Below are 15,169 nucleotides of genomic sequence, written 5' to 3' on the forward strand. Positions count from 1 at the left end.
TTAAATATATAATATAACCCTAAGGTAACATTTATTTATTTATTTATTTATTTATGTTGTAATCTAACACATTATTTTAAAGAATTTTTTTTATATTTTTCGTTTTACTAAAAGAGTTTCATAAAACTCACATTTTAGTCAATATTTTATTTAATTATTGATTAAAAAAACTATATTTTAAAAATATTTTTTTTATAATTGCAGATTTCATTTAAGATTAAGATGGTATTCAAAATCTAAATTTGGAAATAGCATACTATGTCAACCTATTCCAATCAAATAAGGAAGTTCTATAAAATATTGTGTATGAGCTGAGATACTCTTAAATGTAAGAATTAAATTGGTATTTTTTGAACTGAATATTATGCATGCACAAAAAGAAAAACAACATTTGTAATAATAAGAAAAGAAAAAAAGTAACACAGAAAAAGACAGTGCTTCTGGTTTTGAATATTCATGGGATGGAGACAAATTGGAATGTGTCTGTAACCGGGATTTGCGTCCATTCCTTCCAATGACCAGAGACTTTCTTAAACTTTCTTCACTTTTCTTCTTTTCTTTTCATGTTGGTGTTCACTGTTGTGTTCTGCACTGCTTTCTCACCACATTCATCTCTTTCTCTCTCATTTCCTTATTTATTCATTTTTCTTAATTTGATTCCAATTTTGGAGTCACACTCCGATTCACCATCTCAGTCTCTTCAACCTTCAAACCTCCGCGTTTTCTAGTGCCTGTCTAGTTGCACAACTCGTTGAAAAGTCAACCCCCCAGAAATCCCTTTTTTCCACCCTACCCCTTCTTCATTTCCTTCCTTCAACACATTCCCTGCCCTTCTCTTTTCTCCTCCAAAGTTTCAATCTTTTGCGTCTTTTCTCTTTCAAGGTTGGATTTCCCTCCATTGGGGTGCTCTGAATATATTGCAAGTTCAGATCTGTTTACGTGAGTCATCGTGCACGTTCTAGCATCCATTTGTCCCCTTTTTTGGGTTTCAGATTCCTGGGTTTTATGTAGTAGTTTTTTTTTATTGGGTTTGGTTTGTTTCAATTGCATTGGAGGCAGTGACATGGCATATTAACCACTTTATGTTGTGATGCAGATTTTTCTTGTGGAGCGAAAGACTGAAGGATTGTGTTTATCTCTATTGACTGTGGTTATGCATTAAAGCTGTGATTTTGAAGGACTGTAGTGGTGTCAGTGATTTCAAATTTTAATTTAAACTGTAAGGGTTGGTTTCGGAAATTTATATTGGAATAGGAGAAGATTTTGAAAATGATTGTAAGGAAAGGCATGGGACGGGCCAAGTCACTGCTTGCGCTGCTTATGGTGCTTCTGTTTTCCTTTGCCACTTACAATTTGATAGCTATGATCATGGAGCATAAGGCAGATGGGTTAGAACTTTCAAATAGAAAATTGATGAGGTCTAATTCAAAGTTTCATGTTGCCGTTACTGCAACCGATGCTGCTTACAATCAATGGCAATGCCGGATTATGTACTATTGGTATAAGAAAGTGAAGGACATGCCTGGATCAGAAATGGGGAAGTTCACCCGTATACTTCATTCTGGTAGGGCAGACCAGTTAATGGATGAGATTCCTACTTTTGTGGTTGATCCACTTCCTGATGGCTTAGACAAGGTAAATATTTTTCTGTTTCCCCAGTAGAATTGTATATTTTTTTTGGCTCTACTAAACTTGTCTCCATTTGGTGAATTTCTGACCTAATAGCAAATTTACTAATCATGACATACGGAATAAGCCTATTCCTTTCACAACTTTGGGGTGAGGGGAGCAATGGGAGGGAAAAGGGTGATGGTTGTCTTGCTAAAGTAATATGTTTTAATTTGTTGCTTTTTAATTCTGAAATAAGCTGTCTAAAAGAATTAAGAGAATGGTCGTTGTTCGGTACCTTGTTGAATGTTCTCCTGATCATACATAAAAGAGTTTATTTTTAAAGACGGAACTTGATAAAATGCAATGAGATGTGTTTAGAGTAAAATTGGACTGTGGCATGGTTTTGTTTGAATATCTTGCATTTTCCTTGTACAGTTATGGGCCTGATTTTTTCTGGCATTTAATTTGCCTTATAATGTAGTAGTAATAATGATTGTTGCTAGTTTTGGGATATGAAAGGTCATTTCCATTTTCGACTTCTTGTCACTAAATTAATCTCATAATTACTGATGGTGATTGATACCCAACTTGTTATATATCTAAGTATGTTGCTGCTACTGTTCAAGTTCTGATGCAAAAAAATTTATTGTATAATGAGGGCAACAGAAGCTGATCTGCAGAAATATAATATCATAATATGCTACTATTTTTTTTTTTTTGAAGTTTATGATCACATGTCTGTAGTGAAATATTGTAAGATAAATATATAGCTTTTCTTAATGTGCATTTACAAAAGAGTGATTATTTTGTGTAACCATATGTAATTATATGTACCTTGGTGGGCTCTTACATGTCATTATCCTTGCATATTGAATTGTTTCTGTCAAATAGTGAAGGCTTTTGCACATGGAGAAAAAAGGGGAATAGAGATGAGAGTTGCTAATAACTGTTGCAGTTATTTTGCTTCCTTTTTTCTGAAAGAATTTGTTTCCATCCTTGAGTAAACCAGACAATAACTTAGTGATTTTAATTTCTTATTATCTTTTCCTTGGAGACATATGAGTGTATTTTCCCACTTTACTGTGCATCTTACTGTGTGTTTATTCCAAATTGTCAAATATGTACTGGTAGTATTTATTGATGTTTTTCAGCTGAGGAACCCTCTTTAGCTTATATTAGTTTTTAAATTCACAAGTTACAATAAGTGTAGGTGCCCAAATAAGCTGCTTTTGAGCAATGAGTTTAGGTAACCTAGATTTAGGCTCATATTTGATTGCAGTCATGACTGTCTAGTGGCAATTATGTTGACTTAACATGTTCCAAGCCATTGATAATTATCAACTGTATCATGAATGGCATTTTTGTGATCTTTATATATTGTGCTGTCATCAAAATTTACATCCTTTTATTTTTGGTGCAGGGTTATATTGTCCTAAATAGACCATGGGCTTTTGTTCAGTGGCTGGAGAAAGCAGATATTCAGGAAGAGTAAGTGTCTTAATTTTGGTTTTCTACAATTTTTTTTCTCTCTCCAATAATGAAATCTAAGTAGCAGTGTTTTATGATTGGTGCAGATATATTCTGATGGCAGAACCTGACCACATATTTGTAAATCCTTTGCCTAATTTGGCTTATGAATCCCAGCCCGCTGCTTATCCATTTTTCTATATAAAACCAGCTCAAAATGAAAAAATAATTAGGAAATTCTATCCTGAGGAAAAGGGTCCTGTGACTAATATTGATCCAATTGGCAATTCTCCTGTAATCATTAAGAAGGTGAAGTCTGAATTAATAGTTTGCATACAGTGCTTGATCGATATTAGTTATTACTCTGTTACCCTTATAGCTGTTATGGTTCCTGTTATAACTATTATCAAATTTTCTTGATTTCCCATAAGCGACCTATTCTTTCATTTAAGGCATTGAATTTTCTTATCACCAGTCTTTGATGGAGGAAATAGCTCCCACATGGGTAAATGTTTCATTGATAATGAAAGATGATCCAGATACTGATAAAGCTTTTGGATGGGTGCTTGAAATGTGAGTAATACTAGAGGACTTCAAGATTTAGGGGCTTTATTTTCTTTTAGTTATCATTTACTTATATTCTTTTCATTTTATTAATTTTCCTGGATCCTGCTCTGTACTAATTGGTCTAACATTCTGCTCCTTTGATTCTCTGTTGAGTAAAGGTATGCTTATGCTGTGGCATCTGCATTGCATGGTGTAAAGCATAATCTGCGAAAAGACTTCATGCTGCAGGTTTGAAGTGCTTGTGTTGTCTTGTATTTGTTACTTGAGTAAGTCATACATAAGTCCATGACATGAATTGTTGGAATGTTTCAGCCACCTTGGGATTTAAATGTTGAGGATAGATTCATCATCCATTATACGTATGGATGTGACTATAATTTGAAGGTGAGTTATTTTCTCCTTACTGCAGTATGATGTGAAAGTAAGATAGATAAACTATATTTCTATGGTTAGTATTCCTTTGTGTTATGTCTGTCCATGTTTGAAAAATATTAGTCTTGCACTTAGTTGTTTTATCTATAAGTTTTATTACTTCATCCAGGGGGTGCTGACATATGGGAAGATTGGAGAGTGGCGTTTTGACAAGAGATCTTATCTTATGGGTCCTCCACCCAAAAACCTCCCCTTACCACCTCCAGGAGTTCCTGAAAGTGTGGTAAGTCCACGCTTCAAAATTTCTGGGTGTTTTGCTTTGAAATTACTAATCATAGACATTTAATGAGGAGTTGATGTTGGAAAGTTGCTACAGTCTAAATTGTTATGCTCTTTCTTGATCTTAATGTTTTTGAAGTAGGTAACATCACCTAAAGAAAGCAGTGCAAAGTTGTTAAGTTTGAGATTCCACTTAAGATGGGGAGAAGGATGATAACCTGTAACTCAGGGACCATAAGATCCTACTTATTTAAAATGAAAAATCATATATGTGTTGTGTGTGTGTGTGTTCATAGAAAATTAAAACAAACTCTAAAGTACATTAAGAATTGATAAGAAAATGATCATATTAATATATTCATTTTTGAAAGACAAGTGATTGATAACCACAAATATTGATGTCTATGTAATCCTTAAAAAATGTATTAATACTGATTGAGCCATCCTCTTTTCTCGTATAATTTTGTGTTTCTAAATGGTCCAAAAGGAGGGTTTTTGAGATACTATGTACTTATCTTGCACACCTGCCTTTCAATTTCAACTTCCATCTATTAACCCATAATAGATCAGAATTTCTTCTCGTTATATCTGAAGTTAAATTTTAGAATGTTGATTTTGCGTGTAAAACTAGTTAGAAGGAATTTTATGGTGGTTCTGCTTTCTAACAGATGGCTATATATAAGAAAAAAAGTTTATTATCTGTAGATTGAGTTTGTGGTTGTGAAGGTAGGAAAACCAAATATGTTTTGATGTGCATACCCCCTGCTTCAACATTATTCTAACTTTTGCATGCAAAGTGATTCAAAGAATTAAATTTACTTCACAAAATTACCATTCCAAAACCTAATCAAATGTTAATCATGTCCATCTAAAGGAAATTATTTTGGGTAGGAGTCATTGTTAATTGAGCATTGAGTCTGTGTAGAAAAAAAAAAACATTGGAGGAGAGTTTTCTCTCCTATTCATTGTTCTTTTCATCATATTTTCATGTTAGTTATGTAGGAAGTCATATATTGGTGTTAAGCCATTGGTACAAGGCAAAAATTAGCCTTGTTTATGTTGCATCTGTTATAGCATTTAGTGGACCACTTGACCTCAATGGCTTACTCCAATGAAAAATAAATTGAATGGAAAAGGTTGGTTGTATGTGTTTGATGGAGTTCTGATGTGATTTTATTTTACAGTATTTGCTAATCCTTCATACTACAGTTGTTTCAACTGCAGCTTCATTAGTGTCATTTCCTGCTTCTTCAATGATTGCTAATTTTTGTCAACTAATAGTTACTGCAATGATCATTTTCAGGTGCGGCTTGTAAAAATGGTGAATGAGGCTACGGCAAACATACCTGAATGGGAGTCAATAAACAGAAGTTGATGGAAAGATCACAAACCTTATTGTCTTGCACTCTTGATGCCAGTGAGTTGAAGATGAGGACTATAAATACTTGTCAAAATAGATTAGTTTAAGCAAATAGGAATGGTGATGAATACAAATGATGTTTTGGGTTTTCTCTGAAATTATAGTTTTTTTTTTCAATAGCTAGTTAATTCTTTTGCACTCAAACGTATACAAGACATTTACAATCTATTGCACTACTGTAATTTTGCCAACCCAATGTTGTCACAGTGCAACCAATGGAGGAATTGCATCTTATCTCTTCTTTTCCTTCCTTTTGGGCTATGAACCAAGGATAGATTTCATAATCTAAGTTTATGTATTAATTTGTTAAAATTATGTAAAACATAATTCATAATTACCACTTCTAAAAATTATATTCTTGGGATTGTTCTGTCATCATACAAAAACAATACCTACAATGATGGGATTCGTTCTACAAGAATAACTTGTTCTGGAAGATCTGTTATGAATGGGAACAAAAATAGTACGCAAAATAACACAAATCAAAATAGTAGAGATAAATAATTTTTTTAATGTGCTTTATTAATGTTAAAAATGCATACATTTTATGCAGATGAGTTAAGCTTTAGAAACCACGAGTTTAAATCATATTTTAAAAAAAAATAACATTATATTGATAAACATAAATATTTGTTAATTTTTTTTATTCCCGCCGTAATTGTTACAATTACTTTTATTAAATAAATATATTTAAAATTAATAGGATAAATTGCTTATTTATATTCATAACATTTTTATCATTCATTCCTAGCTATTTTACTAAATATATATTTCGTTACATATTAGAAATAAAATCAAATTTGAAGTTTAAATATGTTTTTTAATTTATTTATTGAATTCATTTTAACTTATAACATTGGATTCAGTTTTTATGAAATTTAAATTTCAAAACATTTTAAGGTAAAAAAAATACTATGTTTCTAATTAAACCCGTAGATCGCAAAATTTTACAACTAGTTGTTATATAATGTGAGAACTTTATAATATAGAAAATGGTATAAATTATAAAGTACGTGCTTATATAGTTTTTGCAAGTTCTTAAAACACTACTCAGGTCAAGTCCCCTGCATCCTAGTCACCAAGATCTATTACTTTTGTCCATCAAAACAAATTTTCATTAATAATTTTCACTTGTGATTTTTTAAATTTTAAATAAAAAGAATTCATTTAATATTTTTATTAACACACCTAAAATAAGTCAGTGCGTTGAAAAAACAATAAGTATACAAGTCAAGTTCTTGTTATCGCTTCGTAAATTGTTTCAAATTCGCCCCACGTTTTTTAATTATTTAAAGAGAAAATTTGAGTCAAACACAGAAAAGCTTGAAAAGAAATTTGACTTCCGGCTTCCCCACTATTTCTCAACTATTTCAACTCTTACTTTTAATTAATCTTTTAAGCTAAAAATTAAATTCTAATAATCAATTAATTCTTATTTTAAACTTTGACTTTAAATAATTTTACACAAAAAAAAAAACTGCATAACTGAAGGAAAAAAATCTTATTAAAAAGTACTAAGCTTTAATGTCATAAATATATTCCACTTGTAACTGTTATTTTTTTATAGCACAAAGAAGTTGCATACAAGAAACTGCTCCAGGGTACCTCTGAAGAACAAAAGCAATTGAACGCACCAGCAGGAAATAAAAAGAGACAATCGAATTTTTAATTCAGATAATAGACCAAGACATCCATAATCCAAAATCCAAAATCCAACAGAGATTATTTATTTATAAGTTCGAGTAAAGCCCGACTAGGTAAAAGGAAGAAAGTAATATGTAAAAACAAAAAAAGCTTAACAAAGATGCAACCACTTACTCAAGCATATGCTTCACAGTGTCATTATCACATTCCATTATCCAGCTTAGAGGAGCGCTTCATACCTACCAATCTTTCCAACTAGTCTGAAGCTTTTACGAGTAAGAAATAAAATGTATCACCCGCAGCAAGTCTTACAGGTGTATGGCGCACTATTATGACACTTCCACCAGAGAAGTGAACAAACCATCGTAACATATACCACCAATCCCACAAGATACACAAGCTCCAAGATGACTTTACTTTATCTATCCACCCTAAAGATGCATGTTTATCTTCATTCACCCGGACTTCAGAGCTCAGCAAATTCTACAATAATTTACAAGCAAATTATGCTAGAGTAGATTCGGCAGTTAACACACAACACAATGACCAATCAACAGTTAAGATACAATACAAGCCTTGATTCCTAAACTTCCCAACACTGTTTACGAAGATAGTAATAGAGGCCAAGCTAAATCAGAAGCAAGACAACTAGACACATAAGATGGGAATTTGAAAAATCAGACGAAGGGGGATATGTAGCACACAAATTATCCAAATTTCAATTGTGGTTTTTAAACATAATGAATAAAAGAATAAGTTGATTCCCCCACCTTTTGTAGTAGCAACCTCCTGCAACATGTCTAGGCCAGATAAACTCCACCAAAATTCAACGACAAGGCAGTAGAACTGGAGTTTGATGGGGTAGCAAAGGCATGCAGCACATTTGTAATAATCCTTCAAGGACCTATTTATGTTAGCAAACCAAATATTAAACAAAAAGAAAAACACCCTTCAAACAAACAGCAATAACTATAGAACTTCACATATCTGATCGATTTCAAAGAGAAAAATCATCCAATCCGATGACTTCGGTTTCCATCATTTATCATTTGGCTTGATTTAAAATTTAAATTCAATCCAAGTCAGTCTAAATCAGTTTGGAAAGAATAAGTTTTCGTTTTTTAAACAGAAATGCATATAATAAGCATAAAAAATAAATTTAAAATATAAAACATCTCGGCTATAAATCAATATATAGTAGAACAACTCTTTAAATATATATTATTAAAAATAAATTTACACAAATTATTAATTATATTTATATACCTTTACTCATAGTAACTAAAAATTATCTTTGATCAGATATATTTTCATAAATAAGTATCAAGTTATGTGATCATTTTACAAATATATAAGCAAAAAAGTTGTAAACATGAGTGGTATCATAGATATAAAAGAAAAAATATATGCATAAGCTGTTTAAATTAGGTTTGAATTGAATCAGTTTTCAAAATCTAATCTGAAATCTAATCCATATCAATAAAAAAGTTCGGTTCAGTTCTTTTTTGTTTGGTTTAGCTGTTTCCAACTTTTGGGGTTGTTTTATAAATAAACCCTAGCAATAAATACAAACGGGAAGCATACCATCAATATTCTTGTACCGTGGAGCGACATCACACGAAGTATTGACCTGTCCATATTGATTGTCCTTGGAATTGCTCAGGCAGTGGAGTAAAATGGTGATTTCCATTTGTGAGAACCTGTGGCTGCAACTGCTGATTTTGGTGTGTTTTTAAAAGCTCAAAAGTCTGCTGATCTTGCCAGCCATTCTGTTTCTCCACTTGCAGAGACGGAATTTGTTTTCCAGTATAGGAAAAACTGACTGGCCCACTCAAACCATTGTTACCAACTTGATGAGAATTTGACTGAGACCAAGTAAGAGGACCATTTGGACCTAAACCTTTGGTTGATACAGGCAACTGATATCCATCCAACCAACTGTAATCATCCATAATTGAATTCCCACTAATTGAATCTGAACCAGTGGGTTCAATACCTTGTTTAAGAGGAACATGACTGAATCCAGGAGGAGGTCCAAGGTGCCTAGAAGGTCGACTGACAGGAGATTTTTTCACACCAGCTTGCAAGGTGGATGACATTTTCACAACAGAGTTATCAGTAAATGTTCCAGTAGACGCATTGGCATCAACTTTGAATGAATTTGCAAAGTCGTCAGCTTTTGAGAGATCATGACCATAAAAGATACTAGTACCAGTACTTACAGATTGCTGAGTAGGAACTGCACGTGCAGGAGGGTCAGAGATTGCGACAGCTTCTTTAAATGGTAGGCCAGGTTTCATCATGTGCCCATTCTCCATGAATCTAAGACCTTTCAAACTGTTCGCAAGAGATATTTCCTCCTCTAACCACCTCAAAGAATGTGGTTGAACTGGTGGGTGCTGAGGAACCATAGCATTGACAGAAGCAGGTAAAGAAATTTGATGATTTGCATCATTGAGAGGTTTAGAAGTAGAATTTTCATTAAATTTCATATCCCCTACAGATGCTGTTGGAACCGATTCTAAGCCTTCAGGGGGTGCCCATGATGAGGCGACCACCATATCAGCTCCTTTCTCAGCTACTAAGGGCTTGAAAACAATAACCTCATCGTCGTCCTCTCCTTCAATATACTGATGGTAGTCTGCACCAGGTGTACTTGAAAAGGAGGAAATAACAAAATCATCTGAGATTTGAGGCTTAACACCTACTACAAATTTCTTTCCCTTTGAGTCAAAATATATCATTTGCTGATCAACCGTAACAACATTTGCTAAAGCCTTTCCTGCAGCTAAAATCCTTTTGACCCGAGCTTTTCTTTCCTTTTCACTGTCACTCCCAAGGGAATTCTTCCTTGAAAAATCCAAGATGGTTTGCGCAGGGAGAAGTGGAACAAATCCTCTTAACTCAAAATCCTCCCACAAAGCAAGCCGATTTTCAGTTTCCCCTTCTTCATACCTGCTCATATTATTAAAGCAGGTTTCCTCTTCATCTTCTGACATGGGCAAAAGTGAAAGTAATCTGTTCAAGAAGGATAGACAATGATTCCAAAATTTTGATCTAATAGGTGCCTGATTATCTTCGTCCTTGCCTGCAGCAATATCTGGATAACATGCCAACCACTCAACAAAAACCAAAATGCCTGGTAAGAGATAACTGCAAGAAGGATCCCGCAGCAGCATACATTTCTCTACGACTAAACTCATCAATTCAAAAGCTGCAGTGAATGCATTCTTAAGTAGAGCAGCACGCTGTAGAATTTCTGCATACGTTTGACCTTCAGAATCCTTTTTCACATTGTAAACTGTAAATATGATCATGGAAACAATTCTGACAATGGCCAGTTTGTTCTCAAGAGTATCTATGCCGAAATTCAGCTCTTCATCTTGCCCTGATGATAGAAGCTCATGCAGGCCAGCACAAACAAGAGATAGAACTTCAGCAAAGGTCTCAAGGCTATCATTATGACATGAGAAAAAGAGAAAAGTCAGTATAATATTTCTCAATGGTTTTGTGCACAGAATGGTCAGATAGATTGTGTGCGTTAATAATATGTACCTTGTTCGAGTGAATAAGATTCCATTAAGACGGACAAGGCGTGTGCAGAAGGATTTGTAAGTGTCCTGTATATTGGATGCTCCTTCCTTTCTGGGACAGGTTTCTACACCAGTATCCCTGGTCACAAGTTTCGCTTCCCCTTTTCCCATTCCATTGACTGCATGAGCTTTAAGGTCACCACCAGAGAGCTTAGAGTAACTTTGGCGATTCTATCACGGTATTGTAAAACAGATAGTTAGAATGCCAACAGCACTCTCAAAGCATGAAAATAAACAAAGGATCAAGCTCAAGCTAATTCTCCACCCCCAATCATGGCAAATAAACAGAACTCCTTTATGAGAAAAGGTATGTGGTGCTGCAGTTTTCAATTCATGTCTGAACTGAATAAACAAAAATCAATGTTTGAACAACTTGCAAACCATGTGAATTTAGGGCTATAAAAAAATGAACTGAACTAAACTGAATTGAACAGTAATAAAAAAAACTGAACTGGTTTTTAGTTTACTTTTTAAAAACTAAACAACACTTAAACTGAATTATTCAAACTGAACTGCAACTCCTGAAATTGAAAAATATGCTTCAAAATAAGATGTATGCTCAAAATAGTTCAAACAGGTCAGAGTATATTTGTTAAGTTTAGTTAGTCTTAACCGTTACACAGTTCAGTGCAATTCAATTGAATAGTTATATAGTTCAGTTTAGTTGAACCACTTTTATAGTTTAATTCAGTTCTTCAATAATGTTGTTCAGCATTTTCATTTTGCTCATCCCTAGTGAAATTTACAACTTGTACTTTCAATGCATTCCACTTTGAGTACTGAGCAGTATAAGTAGTAGAAAAGACTGAACTTGAAACATCATAATTGTACTTCAGTTTGCAAGTAAACAAAAACACACCAAAGTTTAACACATCAAGATCAAAGAACAAGACACATACTGTTCAAAAAGTTGAGACTTCTAGACAAAAAAATCCAAGAATTTCAAAACCAACCCCATCGTCATATTACCTTCTCAAATGCAAGTATCAAATTATCCCTGGCAGTTGAAAATGGACTATCCACAGCCAAACTCCGAAAATAACAATAAACAGTAGTCAGCTCATCCTCATTATATGAAGCCAACAAAGCAAGCTGAAAATAACAGACATGTCAAAATGGAATACAATGGCTATGGACCATGACTCAACAAGAGATGTGAAGTTGTGAACAACCAAAAGCAAAACACAACAGAGACAGGAATGCCAAAAACCTGATGATAGGGGTTTCCACTTGAAGGCCATGTAGTTGCAGCTTGTAGATAGTAACTAGAAGCTGCTGCATATTCACGCTTTTTTGAGTCACCTCCACCATATAAGCCTTTGTATCGAGCAAGATCACCCAAGTATATCAAACAACGGTGACAAGATATTAAACCTTTCTTCATCTCAGAAGATTTCTTTCCATCCTTCCCCACAATAATTTTATTTTCTGCGTCCTCAAAATAACCAAGAGGAAGCCCATACTTGGCTCTAATGTTCATTATAAGATCATGGTAAAATCCAGTTGCTTCTGAAAGGAAAGTCTTAAACTGCAGCCTTATTTTAGTTATCCGGTCAGGTCGAACAGGACCTTTCCCTCCCATAGATGATTTTGAGCTTACAGAAGTATGAGCAGCATTAAAGTATGCCCTCAATTCCTCAATCCGCTTATAGTGCAATTGCCACAGAGCATACTCAATATTATGCTTCTCAGAAAAGGCATGATCCTCAAGAATTATTGCTTCATAATTCTCACGTATCTGCTGCCAAGCATTTGGATCTGATGGAACCTGTGCCTGAGCTGATCTCCTTTGCTTATTCTCCAATTCAAGGTTCTAAGTGAGAAAACAATGAACTTAAGAAAAACAGATTTGGACTCATACTGTATCACAGAAAAAAGTAAGCCTTGGAAAGAAAAATGATCAGGGGTTATGCATTCTACATGGTTTGCTATGACAGGAAACAAGAACTTCTGGGTTGATTTGAGTTCTTAATTTTATTCAGTTACTTAACCTTCGAGAACCAGACAAGTGGTTACTAACCAGTGTAATACGTGATGACAATTGCAAAAGGCCACCTTAAATAAAAGGACCAAAACACAATGCAACAGTTCTTGACAATATTATACACTATAGCATACTGATAACAAGGTCTACATTAATTCCAAAATAAAGTCAAACTAAAGAAATCAAACCAACCCTGCAAAGTGGGGTAATCTTTCCTATTAGAGGAAGAAGAATAACATCAATTAATGAAACCCAAACCTACAACATCTAAATGGCTCAATCAACACTGGACACATCCTCCAAAACTGTAACTTCTATATGCAGATACATTATTAAAGATTTACACAGATGATCCCTTGTTCAGTTGATAGAGAGAGAAAGGAGTACCTTCTCATAAAGGCGATGAGCACGCTCCCATGATGAAGGAGCAAAAGCTTTATCCATCTCTACTGTATTGACTAAACTCAAGCTACATAAAACCTACAGATAAAAAATCAAATTAATAACTCAGTTCAAAGAATCAGGAACTTCATGTCACTGAGACAAGAAAAGAAAAGAAAAAAGTTACAAGGTTTTTGTGGCACTAAATTGATGACCAACCAAATAACTATAGTCTCCACAATATACAAAAGTACGCATTAAAAGTGCTATAATTCAATAAAAAAAAAGTAATACAAAATTCAGTCGTCCAGGATTATTCCCGTCAACAACAAGCGATAATAATTTCAAAACAAAGCTTGGTTCAGTTTATCACAACTCAGTGAAAGCTCTACTTCTTCAAACACAAATTCCATACATCAAATTATAAAGCATGAATTCTAAAATCAGGTTTCTTGTAGCTCCTACAGCCAGTGTACTTGCAGAAATCAGTTACAGGAAGGTGAAAATATGAACAAACATAGGCAATGCGAGAGATGCACAAGAACGCACAAGAACGATGCTAACAGTGAGAAACAAAACCAGATCCACGAAATTCAATTCAACAATGATACAATACCTAAAGGCGAATAAGCTAATATCAACAAACGAGATTGATGAGAAGACGAAAGAGGAAGCTTCGAAAACAGAATCAAAATCAAAGAATTAGAAACAGTAAGAGTCACCTGCGGAAGAGGATCCAATAATCGATCAAAAGGAAGGTATCGGTGTTTGGTAGTTGTGAGTTGTGTTGTGTGCGTGAGAAGGGAGAGAGATAGAAGGAGGCGTGGTGGAAGTGGTTGTTGTGTTGGAGGGCCCTATAAGGGATAACGCGTATCTCTTCACCTCTTATGGATTTTAGTTTTCAATGCAACTGGCGAATCTCTAACGACGCCGTTTAGACCAATCACAAGGCTTTGACCTCAACTCGTTCCGCATTCTTCATAATTCTTTTCTCTCCATACAATTCAATGTGCATTTTACATCACAACTATATCAGATTGTGTTTAATTCTATTTTTATTTTGGTTTAATACATTAGTAAGTTGTTAATGTTTTTTAAAAAAAAATGATTTTTAAGGTATTAATAATATATTGACACTTTTTTAAAAAAATATAACCACTTAATAATTTTTTATTAATATATAATAATAATAAATTTAAAATTATTATTATATTAATAAAAACAAATTGTTAAATGGTTATATTATAAAAGCAGATGCCAAAATATATTTTTCTTTTTAGAATACAAATGGAGTTTTGAATTTTTTTTGAAAAAAAAAATAGTTGAGTTCTTGAGTTAAAAAAAAAATTACAATGACATTTCTTATTATCTTTTTAATTATTAAAGATATGAGTAGAAATAGGTATGTTGTTGGTAGGATCAACTTAACATATGATAAAAGATAAATATGATAAAAGATAAACCAACTTAACATATGTATGATAAAAGATCTTGTCTCAATAAGAAAAAGAAAAACAGTTTTAATTTTTCTAATCCCAATAACAGATAAACCAACTTTATAGATGTATGATAAAAAAATATTGTCACAATAAGAAAAAAAATTTAAAATTTTCTAATCTTAATGCTTCTAACTCCACTTTCAAGGCAAAGTAAGCTTAGTTATGTTTATAAAAAGTAAAGTTATCATGTAAATAAAAACAAACTATATAAAGGGAAAAACAATAATCATGTTAAGGTTCCTTTTGGTCAAACTAAAAAAAATATATAGTGATTGTTTTTCAAACAATATATTATGATCAAATTTAAGTGCATATTTGTGCAAAAAAAAAAAGTGTTTCACTCCTATACTAC

The 15,169-nt window shown here is 33.3% G+C and overlaps 2 protein-coding genes across 2 annotated transcripts; one reads left to right on the forward strand and one right to left on the reverse strand.

Annotated features, from left to right (window-relative positions):
• Positions 1-389: 389 nt before the first annotated feature.
• LOC137826757 (hydroxyproline O-arabinosyltransferase PLENTY) lies at positions 390-5,950 on the forward strand. Its single transcript, XM_068632893.1, has 9 exons — positions 390-939; positions 1,097-1,635; positions 3,032-3,099; positions 3,186-3,387; positions 3,554-3,651; positions 3,804-3,873; positions 3,958-4,029; positions 4,187-4,300; positions 5,600-5,950. The coding sequence occupies exons 2-9, from the start codon at positions 1,270-1,272 to the stop codon at positions 5,669-5,671; spliced, it is 1,062 nt and encodes a 353-aa protein (XP_068488994.1). The 5' UTR covers positions 390-939; positions 1,097-1,269; the 3' UTR covers positions 5,672-5,950.
• Positions 5,951-7,360: 1,410 nt separating this feature from the next.
• LOC137826756 (nonsense-mediated mRNA decay factor SMG7-like) lies at positions 7,361-14,329 on the reverse strand. The gene is made up of 8 exons (XM_068632892.1): positions 14,041-14,329; positions 13,325-13,417; positions 12,164-12,766; positions 11,923-12,045; positions 10,916-11,124; positions 8,945-10,813; positions 8,131-8,264; positions 7,361-7,843 (listed from the first exon to the last, which is right to left on the reverse strand). The coding sequence occupies exons 2-6, from the start codon at positions 13,379-13,381 to the stop codon at positions 8,974-8,976; spliced, it is 2,832 nt and encodes a 943-aa protein (XP_068488993.1). The 5' UTR covers positions 13,382-13,417; positions 14,041-14,329; the 3' UTR covers positions 7,361-7,843; positions 8,131-8,264; positions 8,945-8,973.
• Positions 14,330-15,169: the final 840 nt, after the last annotated feature.

Source organism: Phaseolus vulgaris, chromosome 8 (genome assembly GCF_000499845.2).
Source record: "Phaseolus vulgaris cultivar G19833 chromosome 8, P. vulgaris v2.0, whole genome shotgun sequence".
Lineage (NCBI taxonomy): Eukaryota > Viridiplantae > Streptophyta > Magnoliopsida > Fabales > Fabaceae > Phaseolus > Phaseolus vulgaris.